Here is a 23,485-nt window from a genome sequence, read left to right as displayed (position 1 = left end):
AAGGTACGAGAAGCACATCTTGTAAAGTGGTTTTCTTTGTAAACAACATTGTCATATTTATTAATGACTTTATATTTTGCCTTTTTTTCTTTTATATATATATATATATATATCATTCAATTTTTTAAAAAATATTTTTACTTTTATATTACATCAAAATACTTCTTCAGATCAAAACACAATTACAAACATACTCATTTATACGGATAAAAGAACACCATAAATGAGAAAATTAAAACTTAAAGAAATTAAATTGACAATAATTTGAAAGTAGATTGATCAAAATATATTTTAATAAAAAAAAAAAAATTATTAGACATTAGATACAGATAACAAATAAAAGATATTTCCTTATCCACAGAGAAAAAGAAAACCAGTAAAATGTGCTCTACAGGAATCCTAGAAAAACCAATCCCATGACTCGTATATTATATCCTTCCCTGAAAAAGCAAGGTTGGGTCAGCTTCGTAGACAACCATGGACCCTTTTTGCCTCTGAAAAAGCTTTACCAATTCCTTTGACAGATTAAAGACATAGCCGGGGCTACTTTTGTACATTCACACATGCCCTTGAACCTGAAAATACAGAAAGAAAGAGAGAGAGAGAGAGGGAGACTACAACAAGCGTTGAGGTGTGCTGTGAGTCTGTCTGTCTGGGTGGCCACTTAAGAGACAGGAAAACTTACCCAAATAATTTGGGCTTCTGTTCTGTAAATTCCTTTGTTCTTCTTCTACTTGTTCAGCTTCATTCACTTCTTCAATCTGTTCAGCTTCATGATCTACTTCTCCACATGATGTTTAACTTGTTTCAGAAAGAAGGAAACGGATTATAATAATATTGTGCTGATCTGAAACGTCTTACAATGTCAGCATTTTAGCAGCCATCATATCCAACGCAACCCACTTGTTTCTCACTTTCTCTTCCACAACAAACCATCTCACACCACCACAACCATGTCAACCAAATCCAAGTAAGTTCACTTAACCCTTTATCTCTCATGAATTTTCCCACTCCAGAACTGTCTTTTTATGCTAATCTTTAGAGATCTGAGTTGGGTTTTTTTTTAATTGTTTTTTATGTTCATTTATGCACTGCTTTATCTTAAGTAGTTAGAAGATTAGTGGGTGTTATCAATTTCAGTTTTTTTTTTTGGTTCTTATTTGGAAGTTTAGTGGGTTGGATCTGTTCTTTATGATCCCTATTGGGGTTTTTCTTTTTGCTTCTTTGCTTCAATTTTGGGTGAATTTCTTTCTCTATAGTGCGTCTCTCTCCCTCATCCTTCCCACTTTCTGACTTGGTTTTGTGAATGGGTTTTTCTGCATTTTCTCGGTTCTTAATCTTGATCTTGACTCTCATTAATGTTTTTTTCTTGTATGTTGTACTTATTACTTGGATCTGTTTTTGAACAATTTATGCCCTGACCATGACATGTAATTGACTTTTAATCTTACTCTCTGCGTGTTTTTGTGCTGCTATGTTGTAGTTTGAGTTTTATTTGCGGTGTGTTTCTGTACAAGGTTCCCATTTTTGGCTTAGATCCATCTTTATTTTTTATTTTCGTTTGTGTTTCTTGGACATTTATGTCTATGTATGTTGCATTGCCTTTCTCATTCAATGGATTCTTGATATGCGTTATATTTATGAGACTTTGCACTTGAACAGGTCTACCTTATCTGAAACTCCTCACAAAGCATCACCGGCAACTCCAAGAGTTAGTAGACCAACCAGCAGGGGAGTGGCTAAATCAGAATCTGATTCACCCTCTCCTTTGCAAAATTCCCGCCTTTCAGTTGATCGGTCCCCGCGATCAGTTACCTCCAAGCCCACCATTGAGCGTAGATCACCAAAACTCGCTACCCCGCCTGAAGTAAGCATTACAAACACACTTCAAATGCTATTTTTCTTCATTTATTTAGGGCATGTTTTGTTCCGTTTCAAAAGTTGGGATTTTGACTTCGCGAAAGCTTCGAAAATGAGAACAGAGAATGAAAATTAAATCCTGGAAAGTTTCTTTTTGCTGTTCCTTAATGAACAGTTAAGGAAGCAGTTTTATTAATGGTCTTTCAAGTGTGATATTCATTGCATTGTCAGTTTGTTTATTCCTTGAAATGGAGATGCTCCCTGTCCATGCATTTTCGGATGAGTGATGTGAATTTTGATATGCGTTGTTAATTGATCTTGATTTTCAGAAACAACCTACACGAATTGCAAAGGGATCAGAATTACAGGTGCAATTGAATCTTGTCCAGGAAGATCTAAAGAAAGCAAAGGAACAGATAGCTTTGGCTGAGAAAGAGAAGGCAAAAGCCATTGATGAATTAAAAGAAGCACAAAGAGTTGCTGAAGAAGCGAGTGAGAAACTCAGGGAGGCTTTGTTGGCTCAAAAGCAAGCTGAGGATAATTCGGAGATTGATAAGTTCCGGGCTGTTGAGTTGGAGCAGGCAGGAATTGAGGCAGCCCAGAAGAAGGAAGAGGAATGGCAGAAAGAGCTTGAAGCTGTGAGGAACCAACATGCTTTAGATGTGGCTGCTCTTGTCTCTACCACTCAGGAACTCCAAAGGGTGAAGCAGGAACTGGCCATGACATGTGACGCGAAGAACCAGGCACTGAGCCATGCTGATGATGCAACTAAGATTGCTGAGATTCATGCTGAAAAAGTGGACATTCTCTCAGCTGAGTTGACCCGATTGAAGGCCTTACTTGATTCAAAGCTTGAAACTGAGGCCAGGGAAAACAACAAGACGGTGTTGAAGCTTCAGTCTGAGATAGACTCTTTGAAACAAGAACTTGAGAAAGGGAAAGGTGTGGAGGAGAAGTTGGTAGAAAAAGAGGCTTCCATTGAACAACTTAATGTTGAGCTAGAAGCCGCAAAGATGGCTGAATCTTATGCACAAAGTCTAGTGAAGGAGTGGAAAAACAGGGTTGAGGAATTAGAGATGCGGGTTGAGGAAGCAAATAAGTTGGAGAGATCTGCATCAGAATCTTTAAATTCAGTCATGAAACAACTAGAGGGAAACAATGATTTATTGCATGATGCAGAATCTGAAGTTGTTTCTCTGAAAGAGAAGGTGGGGTTGTTGGAAATTACAATTGGAAGACAGAAAGGGGATCTTGAGGAATCAGAAAGCCGTCTTGATATGGCCAGGGAAGAAAGTTCTGAAATAGCCAAAAAGGTTGAGTCTTTAAAGTCTGAGCTTGAAACTGTGAAGGAGGAGAAAGCCCATGCTCTGGACAACGAGAAGCTTGCAGCTTCAAGTGTCCAGACCCTATTAGAAGAGAAAAATAAGTTAATGAATGAATTGGAAAATTCAAGAGATGAAGAGGAGAAGAGCAAGAAAGCAATGGAAAGTTTAGCTTCAGCCTTGCACGAGGTCTCTGTAGAAGCAAGAGAAGCCAAAGAAAAGCTATTGTCCAGTCAAGCTGAGCATGAAAACTATGAGACCCAGATAGCAGATCTAAAATCAGTCTTGAAAGCAACGAATGAGAAGTACGAAAACATGCTTGATGATGCTAAACATGAGATTCTTCTTCTTACAAATACAATTCAACAATCCAAGAATGATTTTGAAGACTCCAAGGCTGAGTGGGAGCAAAAAGAACTTCATTTGGTGGATTGTGTAAAGCAATCAGAAGAAGATAACTCCTCTCGGGAAAAAGAAATAAAAAGGCTGGTAAATTTGCTCAAGCAAACCCAGGAAGAAGCTTGTGCCGGCAAGGAGGAAGAAGCTCAGCTAAAGGAAAGCCTACAGGAAGTTGAAGCTGAGGTAATTCATTTGCAGGAAGCTCTAGGGAAAGCAAAGGCTGAGAGCATGAAATTGAAGCAAAGTTCGTTGGACAAAGAAAATGAGTTGCAGAGTATAATTCATGAAAATGAGGAGCTCCAAACTAGGGAATCTGTTTCTCTTAAGAAAGTTGAGGAGTTATCTAAATTGCTGGAAGAAGCTATGGCCAAAAGGCAAACTGAAGAAAATGGTGATGTTACAGACAGTGAAAAGGATTATGATTTGCTTCCAAAGGTTGTTGAGTTCTCTGAAGAGAATGGACATGCAAGAGAAGAGAAGCCTAAAATGGAGCTTCCACTACAGCAGTGTGAGGAACCCAGAAAAGAAAACTTACAGGAAGATAATAATTTGTTGAATGACGAGGCTGAAAAAATGAATTCTGCTAAAATTGAGAATGTGAATGGAAAACTGAAGGAAGAAAAAGAAGATGACTCGGTTGAAGTTGAATATAAGATGTGGGAAAGCTGCAAAATTGAAAAGAAAGAATTTTCCCCAGACAGAGAGGCAGAGCAGGAATCCTTTGAAGAGGAAGTGGACTCAAAGGTGGAGGGTGGTGAGAACTTCAATCAGATAAATGGGGTATCTTCTACAGAAAACATTGATGATGGCGGAAGCTCACCATCAAAGCAGCAACAACCGAAGAAGAAGAAGAAGCCTTTACTCGGAAAGTTTGGAAGCCTACTCAAGAAGAAGGGCCCCAGCAACCACAAGTAGAGAAATAGACCAGTTTGGCCTAACATGTGCCCTACTAGCAGGCAGGTATATTTGGTATTATTTTGCAACTAAATGTGTTTGCTTCATTGTTTTTGCATCCAAAAAACAGAATAGGTTAAAGAAATGAAGAGGCTTGTATGATCTTTAGTTTTTCCTTCTTTCTTTTTTCTTTTTCACAAATGTGATTCCCCCATTTGAGACGGTATCTTTGTATGTGATGGGTATTCTATTTCATTTTCATTGTGTTCATTACCGTTCCTCTCTAGATCTTATTAAAAGGAGTGGTAATTTGAAATTGTATCTTGATGTGCTGTCGCCCTTTGTCTATATTCTAAATGGATATATCATATATCATTGTTAATCGTTGCAAAGTTTAAATTTCGTTACTGCATAGATAATTCCTGCTTGTAAATGCAAAATTGTGTCTTTGGGGCAACATCCGCCTCCACCTCCCGTGTGATTAACATCATGACATGGTGAAGAACACCCTTTTACTTTGCAAATGCAATCTCTTAAGTTCAGGATTGGCCCGAGTTTGATGGTAGCCTTATCCCATCACAGGACTCAAGATGCCAGAAATTTCACATATGGAAAGGATTCTGAGAAATTCAATAGAGTTTCTGTTGGCTGTTGAGTGTGAAACACGCATGAGTGCCCCCTATATTCCTGACATGTTTGAGATATTCCACCAACTTTGTTTTGTGTCGGCATTTCCATGAATATGGCTAATTGCCTAAAGTATTGGTGCATGAGATAGCTTATTCAGTAAGTCGTCGTGAATCCCAAGAGTTTGCCACACTTTTTGGTGGATTATGGTCAGCCGTATGACAAGGACCAAAGTTTGCAAAAATCGCCGTTAGATTGTGGTAATCCAGAAGTGTTAAGCATGTGTTGGCACCACACATGCATGACAGTGACCCCCAATGCGTCTAATAATGCATTGCAGCTTGGGGGGGTGAGGATTAGGTGAGCACCCCAATGAATTTGCTTGATAACACACTTTCTTGCTTCCTTTTGTTTTTGTTTTTGATTTTGTTTTTTTTCAGAACTTAAGTGTTAATCAACAACCAAAAACGCAAAAACTCAAAAACAACTTTTTCCTTTTGTCATATTACAATACTTTTAAAACAAAAAAACATTTTCCAAAAACATCAACAAGCGGAACATTATCAATTGACTAATTGGTGATGCTTTACCCGGGCCTGTTTTTAACCCAATTTAAAACAAATTTAACCCAACTCAAAAATAATAATAAAATAAACAAAGGGTGGGGGCTGGAACACCCTTAGGTGTTCGGGGGGGTGGCTCGGCCACCTCCGCAACTAATGGGGGTGGCTCGAGCGATTTTCAGGGGTGGCCGTCTGATTTAGCCACCCCCAAAATAGCGGTTGTGGGTGGTTCGAGGTTTTTTTTTCTTTCATTTTTTTAATCAGTTTTTTAGTTTTATAATAATAAAAAATATATCATTTTTGTATATATATTTTTTTCAATTAAATTAAATTCAATTCACACTTCCAAACATTATTTTCAAATTTTGTTTTAGATTCTTTAAACCATCAAAATATAATTTTAAAAACAAATTTTATTAGTATTCACAACTTTAAATATAGTAGAATATAATACAAAAAAAAAATCGAACACTCAATCGAGCCCTTAAAATGTCAAATTTTAACTAATCGGTGATGGGGTAGTGATGCAAGATGAAAAAAATTAATAATCGGGTCTTTTCGTTTAATTTAGAATATTAGTTTTATTTAGGTGTTTAATTTTATATTTTAAGAGTTAGTGTTATTTTGTAATTCAATAAGCTTCAAAGTTAGTCAAATTAAGATTAAGGATTTGTCAGTGTCTAGTTAAGTATTCTTTTATACTCCAACGAAGAGATTAGAATTGATGAATAAACAAATTTGTTTCTTTGAGAGTTATGATCACTCTTCTCTTTTGTGAGACACTATTCCCTTCCTGTGATGCTAATTCTTCTCTTTGGCGAGATGCTAATTCTTTATCTTTCTTTTTCTTGATCTATTTTGTGGGAAATCTTTTCGTGCTGCATCAATTTTGGTATAAAAGCGGAAGATCTTAACGCCCCACAAATTCTTTTTCATGTACACCCATAGTCGCGGATCATTCAAAAATACCCGGCTTACCCAACATCAAAGAAATGTTTTGCTCATTCATATGGTGAACCAATTAGGCCATTGCAACAAAATTCTAGTCCTAATTTGATTGACTTTGAAGTACAAACCCATTATTAAAATATAAAATAGCTCTAATTCTTAAAATATAAAATTAAACATCTAAATAAAACTAAAAGACCCAATTATTTATTTTTCATCCGGCAGGTCTTGAAGAAGGGATATGGATGGGGGGGGGGGGGGGGGGGGGGGATCCAAATAAAGTAGGGCAGTAGATGTGGAAGAAGGTAAAGAAGGTGCCCAAATAGCAGGAACCAAAGCATTTTACTTGAGACAACCAACCCAAGCGTACAAAAGTACTTAATTTGAGGTCAAAAAGAAAGGGACATGCTTCTCGGGATGAGTAAACAAACTCTTGTTTCTGCAAGGCAATTTCCTAGAAACTAGAAACTCCCCACATGGCTCACTTATTTTACTACTCATCTTTTGCCGGCTAATCTATTTTTAGATCCCCCTAATCTTGGTTTTTTAGAACGAAAAGTTAAACTTTTTAAATGATTAAATTTAAATTTCGATCAAATTTATTTAAAAACAAACAGTTAAAATATATTAATAATTCCAATGTTAATAGAATATTTTTAGTAAAGTCCACCTAACTACTCTTCAAACTATAACTTAATTGACAATAATATCCTCTAAACTTTTAATTTAAATAGTATCTCCCTCAAACTTTTAAAAATTGACAATATTCCCCCAATGATGAAAATACTCTTAATAAAATAAATAATAATAATAATATTTTTTTAAAAAAAGCAATAGATAAAAACTAAGAGTGGCCAAATTTAAAAATTAAAAGAAAAATTAATTTTTTTTAAAAAAATTAAAATCTTTTTCTTTTGGGAAGAAATTAAAAATTTTCGTTTTCTAAAAAAATTAAAAATTTCGTTTTTTAAATAAAAATGAATTAATTAATTTTTTGAATTTATAGGGGTATTTTTGGTTTATAAAAAATTGTAAGGTCATTTTTGTATTTTTGCTAGCTTTGAGGGGTACATTGACAATGTTTTGGTAGTTTGGATGGGAACATTGCCCCAATTAAAAGTTTGGAGGAGGATATTATTAATTGTGTGATACTTTGAAGGGGGTATGTGAACTTTTCACTAATATGTTTTTTTTTTTTTTTTTTTTGACATGTCCACACAAGAGGGGGAAGGGGGATTTGAACCAGTGACCTCCGCTTCATGAGGCATAGTCCCCAGCCGATTGAGATATTCTTTGAAGACCCTTACATGTTTGATTATCTAATGTGATGCTACTATTAATGGTGGTAATAATAGCAATGGCATTATATTAGTAATGTTGATGGTGTTGTGAGCAGGGGTGGAGCACTGCCCAAGCCCCAAGGTTTTCTTTAAAATATATATATCCCTAAAAAAGAAAAAAATTAAAATTTTACAATTAAATTTTTTAGTTTTGCCATCCCAAAATATTTTTTTAAAAAAAATTTTACCCTCCAAATTTCAAATGCGGGATCCGTCGCGCCGCCCCTAGTTGTGAGGACAATGTTGTTGCTGATGTAAATAGAAGATTTTTTTTTTTTTTTTCCGTGAAATTTGAGATTTGGATATTAGGAAATTAATCACAACATTTTGACTCTTTTCAAAATTCAAACTAAAAGTTTTCAAATTAAATTATTCCTCAAAATCTCTATCAATAATAAAGAGGTTTTAAAATCAATGTACTTTTTAAATATATTTTAAAAAATGCATATGCAAGTGGTCTAACACTACTAGGCTAGAAGGGCCATGATTAGGTTATTAGGATTAGTGGGCTTTCTTTGTAATGGGTCATTTACTTTGTAAATTTAGTAGTAATTTTGTTAGCATGTTGGGCTTTGTTGTAAGTCGGGTAGAGTGTCATTGATCCAATTGAGTTGTGTTGTATGAATATAATAATTGAATCGAAAGCTTCAAAGCACGCATCAAATACTTTTTGAAATGTACTATTTCCATTATCATTTTCTTTACAATCAACCCAAAAGTCTATCAAAAATCTCAAATTCATTCATACATACAAAGATTAAACAAAATACAGCACTCAAATACAAAATACGCGTCCGGATGCGGCACGTGTCCTACACGAGCCGTCACTCCGGTGAAATTGCCTCCCTACTCCACTGCCGGCGACTTTTTAGGATTTTTTACCTTTGTGTTGTGTATTCTCATATTTCTATGTACAGTTTGCCAATGTGTGGCTCAAATTTTATTGAAATTTTTATTGTAAGGGGGCTTATTTGTAATTCTAGTGAGATTTGAGATTTTGCTTAAGCAGCTGTTTTTAAGCCAAATTCTTCTGGCTTAGAGTATGAGGGATCTATCCCTCATTTCTCATCTTGTATGCCTTCAAACTTTTTAGTATCAATGATTAGCACATGCTAATCCGTTCAAAGACAACCCGAAAGTCATGCGTAACAAGTCTAATAAAAATACATGTGATAATTATATGTATTTCGGATCAATCAAAGAAACTGTCCTAATACAAAATGAGTAATGTTACTCTTCACTCATTTATTACACATATTTCACATTAATTGACCTAATATATTTTAAGTAGCTTCTCTTATCACACACTTAAAACAAGTTATATCAATTAATATAAAATAAATATAATAAATAATTGTGAATAATAACAATTTTTTTTGCTTAGCCCTTAAGCAATGGCCCTCCAGAAAGCCGGCCCAGCCCTCAGGCCCCTCACCTCACGCGCCGAGTCAACCGAATTAAAAACGCGCGTTTCGGGCGTCACGTTATGTCGTTATCTACCAAAAGAAAAGAGGAAATAGAAAATAAAAAAGCATTTTCCGAGAAACTTTTTCCCGAGAAAAAGAATTGAAAAAAAAGTTTGCAATCTCTCTTCTTAAGTATGCTCTTCCTTGTGGAATAGCATTTTGTTTTGGATCGTTTTCTGGTGACGCCAACATCCCGAGGACCCAAACATTAGCGGCAACACCATGTGGGTAGAGATCATATGTGGCCTGATCGTTTACAGACTGTTCAAGCACTTCTTCTACGGCGACGACGTTTTAGAGGTGGAAGCCTCTGATTCTAGTGCTCTCTTCTCAGTTGCAAATAGGTAATTTACTGAAAGCAAAAGGACTTCTAATTTTCTCGATCTTTTGGTTTGTTTGGTCGCTGAGAAAGTGAGAGACAAATAAGAGAAAGTCAAATGTGTGATTTTTTTTTTGTTTGATCTTTCATTCTTTCTCTTTTTGTTTAGGCTAATTACTAGCTGAATCAACAGACAGTCAAGATTCGATTTTTTTTTTTCATTATTTATTTTTTCCTCGTTCTTTCATGCATTTTCTTGCAACACAAACAGACCGTGCGCTTCCCTAATATTTTTTTGGAAGACTTTTTCTAGGCTTGAAAAGCTTTTTGGCGGGAAGGCGTATGTGGGGCTTCGAATTCCAGACGCGGACACCGGTACACGACAGAATATCGACATAGTTCTTGTTACCAAAGGGTAAGTTCTTCCACATTTTGAACTTGAATTTGCTAAAGATTTTTCTATTCCATGTTTGGATGATGAGAAAATGTGGGTAAGTACGAGGATAGCAAAGGGAGAAGTTAAAGGAGGGGTTTATATATTTAGGACTATTTTCATTTCCGTGCTTTTCATTTCTTTTAATTTCTTACAGGGAGGCAATGGTGATATCTGTTAAGAATTTATCGGGTTTTCTATCAGTGAATGCGGATGGAAGCTGGGTTTGTGAAGGTGGCAGTAAACACAAAACAGAGCGTCTTCCTGATCCTGTAAGTCAAATTTTTTTCAAGTGAATGAATTCGCACTCTTCTAGCATGTCTATCTTGTTAACGGTGCCCAAAAATGTTGTGAGTCGCAGCTACACGATGCTATAGCGTGTAGTTGTAACTTGTTTATTGATAACGATTAGTGATTAGAATTATCACTATTGAAGGTGGGCCATAGTACAGATTTAGGGAGTCTGTCTGTGTGCTTTGTGGTGAGCTTAGGGCTTGACAGTTGGAGGTTTAAGACTTGGGATTATGGTTTAAGCTCGCAGTTCATTTATGGTTTGTAAGATAGGTTTGAATGGAAAAAGAAGGGCCGAAATAGATAACTAGCAGGTTGCATGAATTTTTGGACAGTGGCTGCAGTTGGGATTTAAACCTGATTTGATAAGTAATCTTGTGGTTGAAAGGCTAGACATTAGACAATGCCACCGGAATATAGGGTTTTATTAAGGTAAAGAAGGGATTTGATTAGGGGTTGCAAAGAGGTGAAAACAGGCTGTAACTTCCTTCAAACGGTTTGGATGTAGAGAAGAATAAAAAAAAAAAAAAAAGGAAGGAAAAAGAGAAAAATAGATCACACTATGCCACGTATGCCTTCCAAAAGTCACGATACTTGATTCTATCAAATCTCCAATTTTTTGAGTATAATGGTACATTTATAGAGACTCACTCTTGACTTTTCTAATAGGTCCTAGACTCCAAAAACCAACTCCTACTTTAACTAGTAAAATAAACCAAAGGTCATATACAGGGACCCAGTCATTAATAAAATTCACATCCATAAGACCAATAGCTTGCTACAACAGTCAAACTTAGATAAAAGCTGAATATAGACTAAAATAGGTTTCTGACACTTCAGAATTGCTGTCCCTTCTTTCCAAACCAAAAGGCCTTCTTAGATATCATGGAAGCATAGCTTTAGTGTTTGGCTTTCAGAGGATATTTGCTTTCTAGCCATGCAATGATTATTGCATTTCAAGGTAGCTCCAGCATTATGAGTTTTACTATGCAAATCTAACCCCTACTTATACATTCTCTACTCCCTTTATATTAGTCTGTATGGGGATGCCTTTGTTTTTATCAGTTGTTTGAGAATCCAGTCGAAGGATGAAACTTGGTTCCTGTTAGTCCACCAGGTGCTTACAATTGGTTCAATATCTTTTAAAATTCCAGGTGGCAGAGACTAAAAAACAAGCTTCAATTCTTGAATCATATCTTGAACAGAGAGGAGTTGCACTTCCAGAAGGATATTTTTCTTGCAAAGTTGTACTTCCTAACCCAAAGCTCAGGTATGGAATGAAATTTTCCTGATGGTGTGGGAACTAAAAATGATTATAATTTTTATTTTATTTAATTGGTTTTGATTTTCACTTGTATTTTTTTAACTCAATGTCCTGGAGCTAGTGTTTTTATGATCTGGCTGCAGTATGCGGCCTGTGCTTTATTGCTATAATTTTTTATTTTTTTTTCATTAACAATTTTATTGACCAAGGAAATTGTGTGAGAAAATTTACTTTGCTGTTGGTTAACATGTGATTAATGCTCATTTTTTGAGCTTTTCTGGGAGGATTTTCAGAGACTTTGACGGTGCGGTTCACAGACAGCATCATTTGCAGTTTTGCTAGCATTTGTTGCTTACAAAGTCTTAGCAGAATTTCTAGATGAAGTTGTGTTTAGGTTGGAAGCTGATTGAAGGGTCCATAAAGAAGCTCACTTAGTTTAGAATTTAGTTCACTATTTATGCCCTAGATTTTTCCTGCTATTCTGGAAATAAGTATCATCATATTTCAGTGTTTGGTGATTGTATAATTTTCTGCTAATACTAATTTCTTACAGCATAATTTGTTTATGAGATCAATGTTTATAGATGTTTTTTTTTTTTTTTTTTCTTGCAGTACTGTCCATTCAAGCTATTTTTCATCTGAAGTCATTACCTATGACCAATGGACACTACTGAAACCAGAACCAAAAAGTTTGATTTCTGGTTGGATTAAAGGTGCCTTTCGTGGTGGAAAGAAAGAGATGCAAGAGTCTATCCATCAGAAGCTTGATTTTATCCTTACCACAGCTCCGATATGGGATAGGTGTGTTGCTATTTATGCCTTAAAATTTGATATGTATTTTCTGCATATTCCTATATCTTTGTGTGTACTGTCAAATCTTGATGGATAATATTAAAAGTAGGACAAAAATTTCCTACAAACTGGATCCTGCTTTGCTTTTGATGCATGATTGGAATTTTATTTTGATTACTCAAAATTTATGTGATGGTGACTGATAGAGACAAAACAAAGAATGAATTAATGATATGTAAGTTGAATAGATGTTAGTTCAAGATATAACAAACACGATCTAGAAAATTACGAATAAGCTAATGCTTATAAAAGTTTGGCTGTAAGTTAAAATTTGATGAGATACTGCTTGTGTTCAAACCTTGTTCAGGCAAGCACTTGGATTGGAAATTGGTCGTGGCAGTTGTTCATATAGTTATATGATAGTTATATGATCAATATCATGTTTTTTTGTATGAGCATGTGTTACTACCATGGGAGCTCAATCTGATTTTTAAATGCTTACCAAAGGTCTTTCTAAAAATGTAATGTAGCTGTTATATTGTATTCTCTGGCTGAAATAACTTCTCTCTCCAGTTCTTTGTCTTTCATCCTTGACTTTCCATGTAAGTTGCTAAAGAGTGTTGGGTCAAGTATATGGCTAGCTTGGAGAAAAGAAAAAGGAAAAAGCATCGACACTTGAAACTGTGCCAAACTTTCTTTTTTGCGTTGATACCCCCTATCTTAAAATTTAGGTAAAAAAAAGCTCTCCTATCTTAAAATTTGGCTTCTCTAAGTTTAACATTGCTGTAATTCTAATTTTAGCAATGTCAACACTATAATTTCTGATTGCAGAGAGATAGAAAGAATTGAAAGGTACACAGACCAAGAGATCTAGTTTAGAGTCAAATTCAATCAATCCTTCGAGAATCACTTAACTATTATAGAATTAAAGATGATTAATGTTCTAAAATTGAACAAACAAAAAGACTAAGGGGAAAGAGAGTAAAATCTGACCATTTTCTGAGAGTCTGAGGTGAATTTAAAGGATAACCTGTAAACAATCATGCTTCAGATTCCTTAAGAAACAAACCCAAAACAAGGAAAAAGAAATAAAAAAGAGCAAGGGACACAGTTTGGGGAGTAGACAAATTGACTTTTTAGTTTCTTAAGCATGTTTCGGCACCAAAATGTTGTAATCTGGAAACAGAGTACATAAAATGGTCCTCAAGATTTTTTTTTGTTTGGGGGGAAAGGGGAGGGGGGGAGCGGGATTGAAATCCCAACACCGAGCAATCTACACAATCCCCACTACGGTTGAATAACTGCGACCCTTTTTTTTGGGGGGGGGGGGTCGGGGACGAAAATCCCTAAACCAAACAATCTACAAAATCCCTCTATGGTTGAATAACTGTGACCTGGGTGAGGTTCATGGGCTCAGGCAAGCACTTAAGCTGGGGTTGAGCTGTCCTTTTAACCCATCACATCCAACCCAAGTAGCCGCCCCGGGCAGAATTAAGTTGTCAAATACTTGTTTATATTTCCGTTTGATACCTATTTTTAGATGGTTGTCAAACAGTTGTTTCTTAATTTTTCGGCAGGTTGGAGCTCAAAGGCAATAAATATGTCCTAGGGGAATTTCTGGAATTCAAAGGGAAGCACGAAGACATCAATGCTTTGAAACATATCAGAAGATCAAAAGTTAGTCGCATGATCATCCAAAAGACGAGCATGTTTGGTTTTGGTAATTTCCAGAGCATTTATATTTTTGCTTATTTTGTGGATAGTTATGCTGGAGTCGATAAACTACTTTTAAGTAAGGAGCCAGAATCTTATACATTATGGTTAACAGTTAGTTATTTGGAATACAGAAGTTTTGAAACCTTAAACATAATTCCATTTACATTGATTTTCCAGGTATGTAAATTTGATTGGTTGGCCTTACCCCTAAAATCCTGTTAACAGTTACTATCTGCTCCTGTGTGATTATAATTTTTTATTTTTTTAAGGAAAAAAAAAACACTAGCAGTATGATGCAATATCAAGAAATGAAGCTTGGCTACTAAATGCTAGTTCAGTTTTGAGAGAACCCTATATCTGGGTTGTCTAGTCTAATTTTATCAGATCATCACATTCCAATGTTCTTCCCTGAGTTAAAAATGCATATGATATGTGGAAGAAAACGTCTTTTGTTAAACACTGCTACATTTAGTGCTTACTTTCCATTTTCAAGCAGATTAAGTGGCAGGTTTTTGCAGTCTTAGCTGTGGTAAAGGTCATCTAAACTAAGCAAATGACTATATATATATATAGGGATGCTCGATGAAGGGGCAACAACCTTTCAAGACTGTTGGGTTTTATTCTTTTTTTTAATACAATTGTGGTCTCCCTCCCCCCAATAGGTTGAGCCTTGTGTACTTAGGGGCGCCTCATACTTTCAATGATATTAGTTTTATTACTTTAAAAAAATATATATAAATAAAAAAAAATAAATTAGGTTGAGCCATTCAGGAGATTAAAATGGCCTATATGGATAGTGAGTCTAGTGTGTTTCTTCTTAAATCCTCCTTCCTGAGATCTCTCTTGGATTGGGCCCTTGCTCATGTTCATACCTTTTCTTCAGGGAATTTGGTAGATCTGATTTGTTTTCTAGATTGTAACACCACCTAGTTCTTGGTACTCATTGTATAGCAGCTAGCTCTTTGGTGCTCTTGTTTTCTTATATATTCTTCGTGTACGAGATTTTCCTCTTTTTTCTATAAAACTTATTATTATTCATCAAATAAAATGACCTATGTGATAGGTAACAAAATAAACAGTATAATGTAATGCTATCTTTCATAAGAAAAAGTGAGCATACTTTCGGATGATTGTAACGACTCGGGAAAAATGTTGGTCATATATGTGTTATCACTCCAAAGGACTAGTTAATTTGGAGCTTCCCTAGAATCACTTATAAAGTCCAATCCTACTTAGTAAGGAATCAATGTGGAATTTAGCATCCATGAGTGCCGTTATAATCTATCAATGTGAGATTGGGGTGTTATAATCTTCCTCTCTTAAATCATTGACGTCCTTGTCAAGGCCACGTCATACAGTGTTTTGGCACTATTTGACGTTACTAGGTTGCTCTGATACTATTTGTAACGATACAAAAAGCGTTAACCACATATGTGCTATCACTCTAAAATGACTAGTCAATTTGGAGCTTCTTTAGAATCACTTATAAAGCTCAGTCTTACCTAGTGAGGAACCGATGTAGGGAATGCCTTTATAATCTACCCACTCTATGTGGGCTACTCATCTTTCCAATGTAGGATTAGGGCATTACAATGATAGTTTGTTAGATTGATCTATAAAGGTGAAACAACCCAAGGAAAAACGTTAGTCATGTCTGCACTATCACCCCAAAAGGACTAGTCAATTTGTAGTTTCCATAGGATCCTTTATAAAGCTCAGTTTCACTTAGTAATTAAGTAATGTGAGACTTAGCACTCATGACTATTTTTATGAACTACTTACTCTACTTTGAGTTCTAGCAACTTTATCTCGTTTGTTTTGAGGCATACCCCATCCAAAACTAGCAAACTCTCTCTCTCGTTTGTTTCTTGAACCACGAAGGTTAACTCTCAGCGTTCGGCCCCTCTCACCGTCTCAGGGAAGTGAGCTACAGATCTACGAACGCCAGAGCCAGCCTTTTACTGGGCTGCAGATCTACGAACTGCATCTCCTATGGAGATGTAGCGAGATGGAGAAGAGATTTACTGTGGAGGCGAAGGCTTTTGCTTTCATGGTTTTGGATGGGGCGTCGGTGCTGAGGGTGGTGGAGAAGAGAAAAAGGTTTTTGGGCGAGGTTGTCCTGAGTGTTCAGTGCTCAGAATGGTTAGCGGCGACGCTGGAGATGTTGTTGGGTATACCGGAAGAACAAGATGTTATCAAGTCATTCCGAGAAGGCTCAAAAGTTCTGATTGCTCGGACGGGTGGGAACAAAGCTGGGTGCTTCTTAGAGGCGACAACTTTTGGGCTGGGCGGTCGGAAAGGGTTAATCTTCATCCCTGAGGGTCGTGGAGGGAGGGGATGGCAGAAATTCTACGGAGAGTTGAGTAAGGCTGTCGATTTCCTCTCTACTACGGTGGGTACAGGGCTTGGTCCCTCGTCTTCGTCGACCAAGAAGGATGCGAAGGCTTTAGGGCCGAGTTTGGGTTTGGCTTCAAAGTTGACGGGACCATCTTTTGCGGAGGTGTTGTGCTCGGTTCCGTCCAACGCTGTGAAAAAACTGCCCGCCGAGGGGGATCATCGTTCTGGGTTGAGGGTATCGTCGGAGGAGCCGGTAGCTCTTGTGTCCCCCCCGGCGACGAGTCATACTGAGCAAGTACTGAGCTCGGCGGTGGGTTGCTTCGCTGTGGAGTCTCGTCCGGCTGACCCGTTGGTTAAAGACCGGTCGCTTGATTCGCTGGGTAAAAGGCCTTCTCCAAATTCAAATTCGAATTTCGAATTTTCGATGTTGCGCACGTGGAGCAAGCTGGTCAACGGGTTGAAAGCGGTCTTGGGTCGGGCTATTAAGAATTTTTTGGGCCGGTTTGTCGGGTTTGGCCTAGGTCGAAAACGTTCTGGTTTTCGCTTGGCCCGACTCTTGCCGAAACCTAATTCTCAATCGTCTACAATCTCGCCAGAGTTGAAGCCAAAGTCTGTTTCTGGGTTGTCTCTCAGTCGGCCTTCTCCTGGAGGTTTGGTGGCTCCTTCGTCAGAGGAGGGTATAGCAGCTCTAGGGGCGTCTCCTTTTCCGGCGCCGTCTCTTGCTCTTCTTCGGCTGGAGCCTTCGTCGCCGGCGGTTCCAGAGGCTTATCCGGTTCGGACGTCGTCTTCTGGGCTCTCTCTGGTTCGTTCTCCTCATGGGGGTATGGAGGTTCCTTTGCCGGGGGAAGGTTTTGAAGCCCCAGGGGTGCTTCCTGTTCTTCCGGCGCCGGCGCCGTCGCCGGCTGTTCCAGGGGTTGTTCCAGCTCGATTTTCATTTTCAGGGGAAGAGTCTAGCTGCTTGAAGGTAGTACCTAGCCGGGCTACTGCCTCTAAGCCTTTCGGGTTTCCCCCCTCGCCGGTTCAGGTGTCTCTTCCTCCGGTGGTCTAGGTTGATTCTCTGTCGGCTCTGGTGTCCCCTCCTCTGCTTTGCAATCCGGTCGATGCTTCTGTGGCGGCCTCTCAACTCACGTCCCCTCCTTCCATTGGAGCGACTGAGTTGGGGGAGAAATTGAGCTCTTCGTTCCCCGTAGTCTCGAAGCCATTTCATAGTTATATCAAGAAGGCGAGGGTTCTCAGGGAAAGGGTTTCGTTGAAGTGGAACGAGGTGCTTCTTTCAGACTCCTTGAAAGCATCGAATATGGTTGCCGACTTAGCTGTTAAGAAGGTTTCGGCTGTAGAGACTCCAACGAAGAAAGTTGCAGAGCTTCCAGTGAAGACGGGCATTCTCAAAAAAGGGTTTCTTAACCCCCGCCCAAATAAGCCAGCCATTATGGATTCGCCTCGGAAGGTTATCGATGTAGGAATGGTCAGGCCTTCCTCCCCTCCTAGAGGTTGCTCCACTTCTTCATCCATTGAGGGTAATAGCTTCTCCCAATCTCGGAATTGGCCGATCGGTTTTGATCATAACGGGGAGATTGTGGTTTGGGAGGAGGACGTTGATCTTTGGGATTTGTCGCCTTTGGATTGGGCGCTAGAGGATGCTTTTGGGGACGAGGCGTTGGCTATTCGGGATGCCATGGAAGAAGAATTTCAGCGTGACAAGATGATATCGCGCCAAAAGTCTAAAGGAAAGAGGGAGCTTCTAAATCTGCATAGCTCTATCAACTATGGTGACGATAAATCTTCCGCTAGGCGTAGGATAGGAAAGGACTTTATGTTGTAGAGTTGTGTGCCTTTATTGCTTGGGTCATCCATCGGGTTCGGTTTTTGCTTGGTTTATTTTGAGGAGTGTTTCTCTTGGGTTTTTCTCGGGTTCTGGGGTTTTTCCTTTGGGTTTTGGGGGTCCTATTGGGGTATTGGGGTTGGGTTCGGTGTTCCTTATATGCTTGTTAGGGGTTTTCTTGTGGGTTTCTTGTGGGTTTTCTTGGGTTTTTATGTGGGTTAGCTGAGTTTGCTTCTATGTATACTTCCTGTGTACTTATGGGCGCCTTACGCTTTTTTTAATGAAATTATCTTACTTATAAAAAAAAAATGAACTACTTACTCTATCTGAGCTACTCATCTTTTCAATTTAGGACATTGAGTGTTACAAAATGACTAAAAAATTGACTAAATGGATAAAATTAGACCAGTGTGCTGGTTTAAAAGCCAGTTAAATCCAGTTCAATTGGTGAACCAGCCAAATTAAGTTTAGTTCAATTGAAATAAGGATTTAAGGAGGTGAAATGGATCGGAAATGATACGTGTTCACGGTTCAACTGGTTGAACTTACCAATCCAGTAAGGTTTGGTTTTTAACACTTTTGAGGCCTCATCAATCTTAATAGTGTGTCGCGCTATATTAAGATTATCCTATGTATATATATATATATTTGATATTGTTTCCCCTGTTCACGTTGGTCTCACAATATTATTGATCTCACTTATTGTTGTTGTTGTTGGTGTTTTGGTAGAGTATCATATTAAATGCCACTATAGTTATATGATTACTTTTGAGTGCATTCATTTTATGAAATTTCTGCACTTGCGTGTTAAGTGATTTCTTAATGACTTGAATTTTTGGATTGGAGTAATGAATAGTTAAAAGAATGATGTGGGGAAAAAACAATGACCAAAGTATCAGTACAGTTTTTCAACAATGACAAGAAACATAGGATATAGAATTTAATTAGTTGTAAGTGGGATTCTTGTAAATCAGTATCTAAAGGATGCCGCTTGAGGCGTCATAGTAATCTATAGGCGAAGTGAAAGATGTAGAAGATCTGGCCAATATCCTTGGGTGTAGAAGAATGAGGCAAAATCTGAGAATATGTAATTGGATATCATATTGCAATTGAAGATGCAAGCTTTATAAGAACCTTTTATAACCTTGCAAAACTTATGAAATTGGAGTCTGATATGCTCTAGCTATCACTTACAATTGGGGAAAGGGGAAGAAGAAGATCTAGACTACTGCCTAATTATAGTCTAGCTCTAGCAGTTTTATTGCATGTAAATAAATGTTGTTGGTATGATTCATAGTAATACAAAAGCCTGGATAATGGCTGTGACGTTCAGATTAGTGGTTTGTTGCCTAAATTAGTGTTGGGCTGTATTCTGTTCAAAATTGGCTTGCAAGAAAGCATGCTGGTCAGCCACCCCAAACACTGCCCCTCTTTTTACCCACCGAAAAGGGGGAAAAATATGAAAAGAAAATCATGACAGGAAAATGGCAGACCCAGGCACACACACTCACTTTTTATATGCTAGTTCAATTATTGTCCCACATAACCTTCTTATGATTTATTCAAGTTTCCATTGGCCAATTGCAGCCCCCTCAACACTTCAAGTTTTGTACTCCCCTCGGGATTATCGGAGTGACGGGGCTTCAGCTTCCGAGTGGAAGGAAGTGACTGTAAGATCGAGTACTGAGGTTGTCTTTCAGCCAGGGGATTCAAGTAAAGTCCACAAATTCAAGCTCTCTTCAGTTCTCTCTCTGTCACTGAGCGCTTAAACGAGCCTCTGCTGAACACAAGTTATCATTACTGCAGATTGGAAAAGGTGAGTTTATTATGATACCCTTGAGTTCCTATATTTCTTGTTGTAACATCTCGATTATTGTTTATGCTATGTGGGTGTATTGTATATATTGTAGTGGGGATTGAGTTGAAGGTGCATTAGTTCATTCGGGATAGAAGTTTGAAAAAATGGGTTAGAATACTGTACTTATCTGAGTTATTGTACCGAGGAAAGAAACGGAAATGTAGTTTTTTTTGGTTTACCCGGATAGCTTTTTATATATTGCTAGTCTTCTTTAACTTTTCATATTTAATGTCGTTCAAGATGATTTAGCTGTAGTTTAACCCGGATAATGAAGTCTTGCAAAGAAAGAGACATGCTACACATCCTTTTTTTATTTATTTATTTTTTGTCATTTTCTCATCCTCTCGCTTTTTAAAATCACTATTGGATATATGGAGTTTATGCGTGAGATAAAATGGGCCTACAAATTCAGTAGTGATTTTGAAAAATAGGGAGATGGAAGAAGGACGAGAAATGCCTCGAGTGTGACTCTGTGAGAGAGTTGATATAGGGCCTACTTGCCCAACCAAATTTTGGGCTCCCTGCCCATCTCTATACGGTAGGAATTCTTTCACATTTATTGTTTGGATTTTTAGCAATTTAGGCAGCAAATTATTGGAAATTTGAATCCATTTATTTGATGCTTACCCATCAAGTGGGAGTGTCGTAGAATTGTAGGTCCTGCCCTATTTTGGATGGTGAAAAATGAAAATGAAATTTCTTGTATCCTTATGACCTTTTTTTTTTTTTTTTTTTTAATAAAGATTTTTGTTGCAAAGGACTCTGTTGCTAATAGAAACGAGTTAAGACTTGCATCCTGAAGTGCCACGGTTAGGACACAAGCTGAGGATAACACATCAATAAGTGGGAATGCGTGGCACTATCTGCTTGCATCCTGTGCGCACAGGCATATTTAGTATCACTAAAATATTCAAAATGTATCAATCTTCTTAACAAGTAGTATTAGAGTCAAGTTTAGTATTCAGATTGACGATTTAGGTAAATATGGTGAGCACCAAGTATGAGGTGGAGAAAGTTCAATAGGGAGAACAATCTCTCCTTGGCAAAGGAGGATGAAAGATTTTTTAATTCAGCAAATAGTCTACAAGGCCTTATTGGGAAACACAAAGAAACATCAGAAGATGAACAATGGTGAGTGAGAAGAGATGGATGTGAAAGCAATGTAATATGTTTAAATTTGTCAGATGAAGTCATTCACAATGTAATTGATGAGGAGCAGAGTCAGTCAGAAAAAATTATATGTGAAGAAGCGAAAGAACCTTAATCGCCGCACCTTTGTTCTTCTTGGTTTCGAAGGGTTGAAACAAAGAAGGAAAAAACAGTGTCGCAGGTGTGTGTTTTAGAGCAGTTGCAGTTTTTTCTTTTGGGTTTTGTCTCACAGCACAAGAGAAAAAAACTTATTGAAAGAACTACACAGTGAAAGAAAAAAGAGAGACCATTTGTCGTTTATCTCAACAAAAGAGAGAGTTTATATTATTGTATTTTGTTTTGTTTTCTTCTTTGAGGAATATTCTCTTTTGTGTGATAGGGATATTTTGGTGTATTTGAGCTTTGGGTTATGAGTGATTTTTGTCTTTATTATTTGGGTTAAAGTCATTTAGTGCCTATGGTTTAAAATTTTATTTTTAAGTAACTCAGTTTCATTTCGCTCACAAATGGTATCTGAGTTTTGGGAAAAGATTGACTTGGTATCTCCGTCTATTTTTCTGTCCAAATTTTAATGGATTGCCACGTGTCAACCAATGAGGGTTGACATCTGGCACAATATAAAAAAAAAAAAAAAAAAAAAAGGAAGTAAACAAAAAGAATCTTTAAAAATTAATAAACCTTAAAAAAAAAATATTAAAAACCTTTTTGAGAAAAAAAAAAAAAAAAAAATGAGGCTCAGCCACCCCCTTGGCTGGCCTGGGTGGAGGATGGTTCGGCCACCCCTATTGCCTTTAAAAAAAAAAAAAAAACTATATATATATATATATATATATATATATGATACCATCTATGGAGCGAAATGAAACTGAGGTACCAAAAAATAAAGTTTTTAAAAATCATAGGTACCAAATATGTCTTTAACCCTTATTATTTTGTATTATATATTCGATAGTGAATTTTTTGTGTTCGCATTTGCTTATGTTTGTACTTTACATTAAGGGAATCACATAAATCTTGGTGTTCATGCGTATGATTGTCTTGTCTTTTTTACTGGAATTTTAGAGGGTTAGAAGCACCTCCACCTATTTCCTCCGTACGTGTTGGTGGGGTGGACTTGCCTTCACCCACTTTTCCTTGGGTTTGTAGGCCACCCTCCTTCTGAGAGGTGGAGGCCCTCAGTCTATTTGGACTTTGTATCCAATACAATATCACAAAAATTATGGAGGGTTCACTCCGTAAAACATTAATGGTGTAGGGCAAAAGGTACCGAAAAAGCTAAAAAAGAAAAGAAAAAGGAATTGAGTTTAGAAAGTTTAGTAACTTTAGTTGAGTAATATTCTATGGAATTGTTTCTGATCTAAACTCGAGCAGTTTTGCTAATCTTAAAGCTGATCAAACTAGAATCCTTTATATTTTAGTTTAATTTGTATTTGAATGAGAATAGGGGAAAAAAAAGGAAGTTGTATTTGGATGAAAGTTAAACAATTTTTTAAAATTACAAGATTTAAACTAATGAAAGTTCCAATCTTATTAACTTTAAAATTTTATTGTTTCATTGAATATATTTAAGAATTAAGAAGTTAAAATATTATAATAATTATAACAATTATTAAATTAATGGTAGTAAAAACTTTATGATAATTGTAATTACAGTGTCATGATATTAAAGTAGCATTGATAACAATAATAACATTAGTATTAGGGTGTCCTTGAGAGATAGTTCAATCAGTTAGGGATTACGCTTTATGAAGCGGTGATTATGATGCCTTCAAGAGATAGCTCAATCGATTGAAGACCACGTTTCATGAAACGATGGTCACTGGTTCGAATCTTTCTTCCTTCCCCTTTCCAAATCTACCATTAGGGTTGTAATGTCACCACTATACGACTTAAAATGACAAAAATATTCCTATCTTTTTTTAATCTTATAGCGAATATTTTTATCATATAGAAAACCGACAATGCAACTAGGATCCATGATTACTAGCCCTTGCGAAGCCAACTTGTGGTACATATGATATGGTGTATATATATGACGATTACCTTTTTTGTTTACAATTTGTCACTTATAGATTGAAAACATCA

General features: G+C 37.1%; 2 protein-coding genes across 2 annotated transcripts; both read left to right on the top strand.

Annotated features, from left to right (window-relative positions):
• The first annotated feature begins 460 nt into the window (after nt 1-460).
• On the top strand, nt 461-4,796 carry LOC133855296 (WEB family protein At5g16730, chloroplastic-like). Its single transcript, XM_062291412.1, has 4 exons — nt 461-709; nt 812-970; nt 1,663-1,867; nt 2,190-4,796. Exons 2-4 carry the CDS (start codon nt 954-956, stop codon nt 4,494-4,496), a joined length of 2,529 nt encoding a protein of 842 aa, XP_062147396.1. The 5' UTR covers nt 461-709; nt 812-953; the 3' UTR covers nt 4,497-4,796.
• Nucleotides 4,797-9,468: 4,672 nt separating this feature from the next.
• LOC133855280 (uncharacterized) lies at nt 9,469-20,466 on the top strand. Its single transcript, XM_062291411.1, has 7 exons — nt 9,469-9,763; nt 10,052-10,153; nt 10,329-10,443; nt 11,617-11,732; nt 12,339-12,527; nt 14,096-14,238; nt 19,981-20,466. Exons 1-7 carry the CDS (start codon nt 9,642-9,644, stop codon nt 20,160-20,162), a joined length of 969 nt encoding a protein of 322 aa, XP_062147395.1. The 5' UTR covers nt 9,469-9,641; the 3' UTR covers nt 20,163-20,466.
• The last annotated feature ends 3,019 nt before the right edge of the window (nt 20,467-23,485 follow it).

This window comes from Alnus glutinosa, chromosome 1 (assembly GCF_958979055.1).
Source record: "Alnus glutinosa chromosome 1, dhAlnGlut1.1, whole genome shotgun sequence".
NCBI classification, from domain to species: domain Eukaryota; kingdom Viridiplantae; phylum Streptophyta; class Magnoliopsida; order Fagales; family Betulaceae; genus Alnus; species Alnus glutinosa.
Note: the sequence above shows the minus strand (reverse complement) of the source record. Positions and strands in the feature narration are given on the sequence as shown.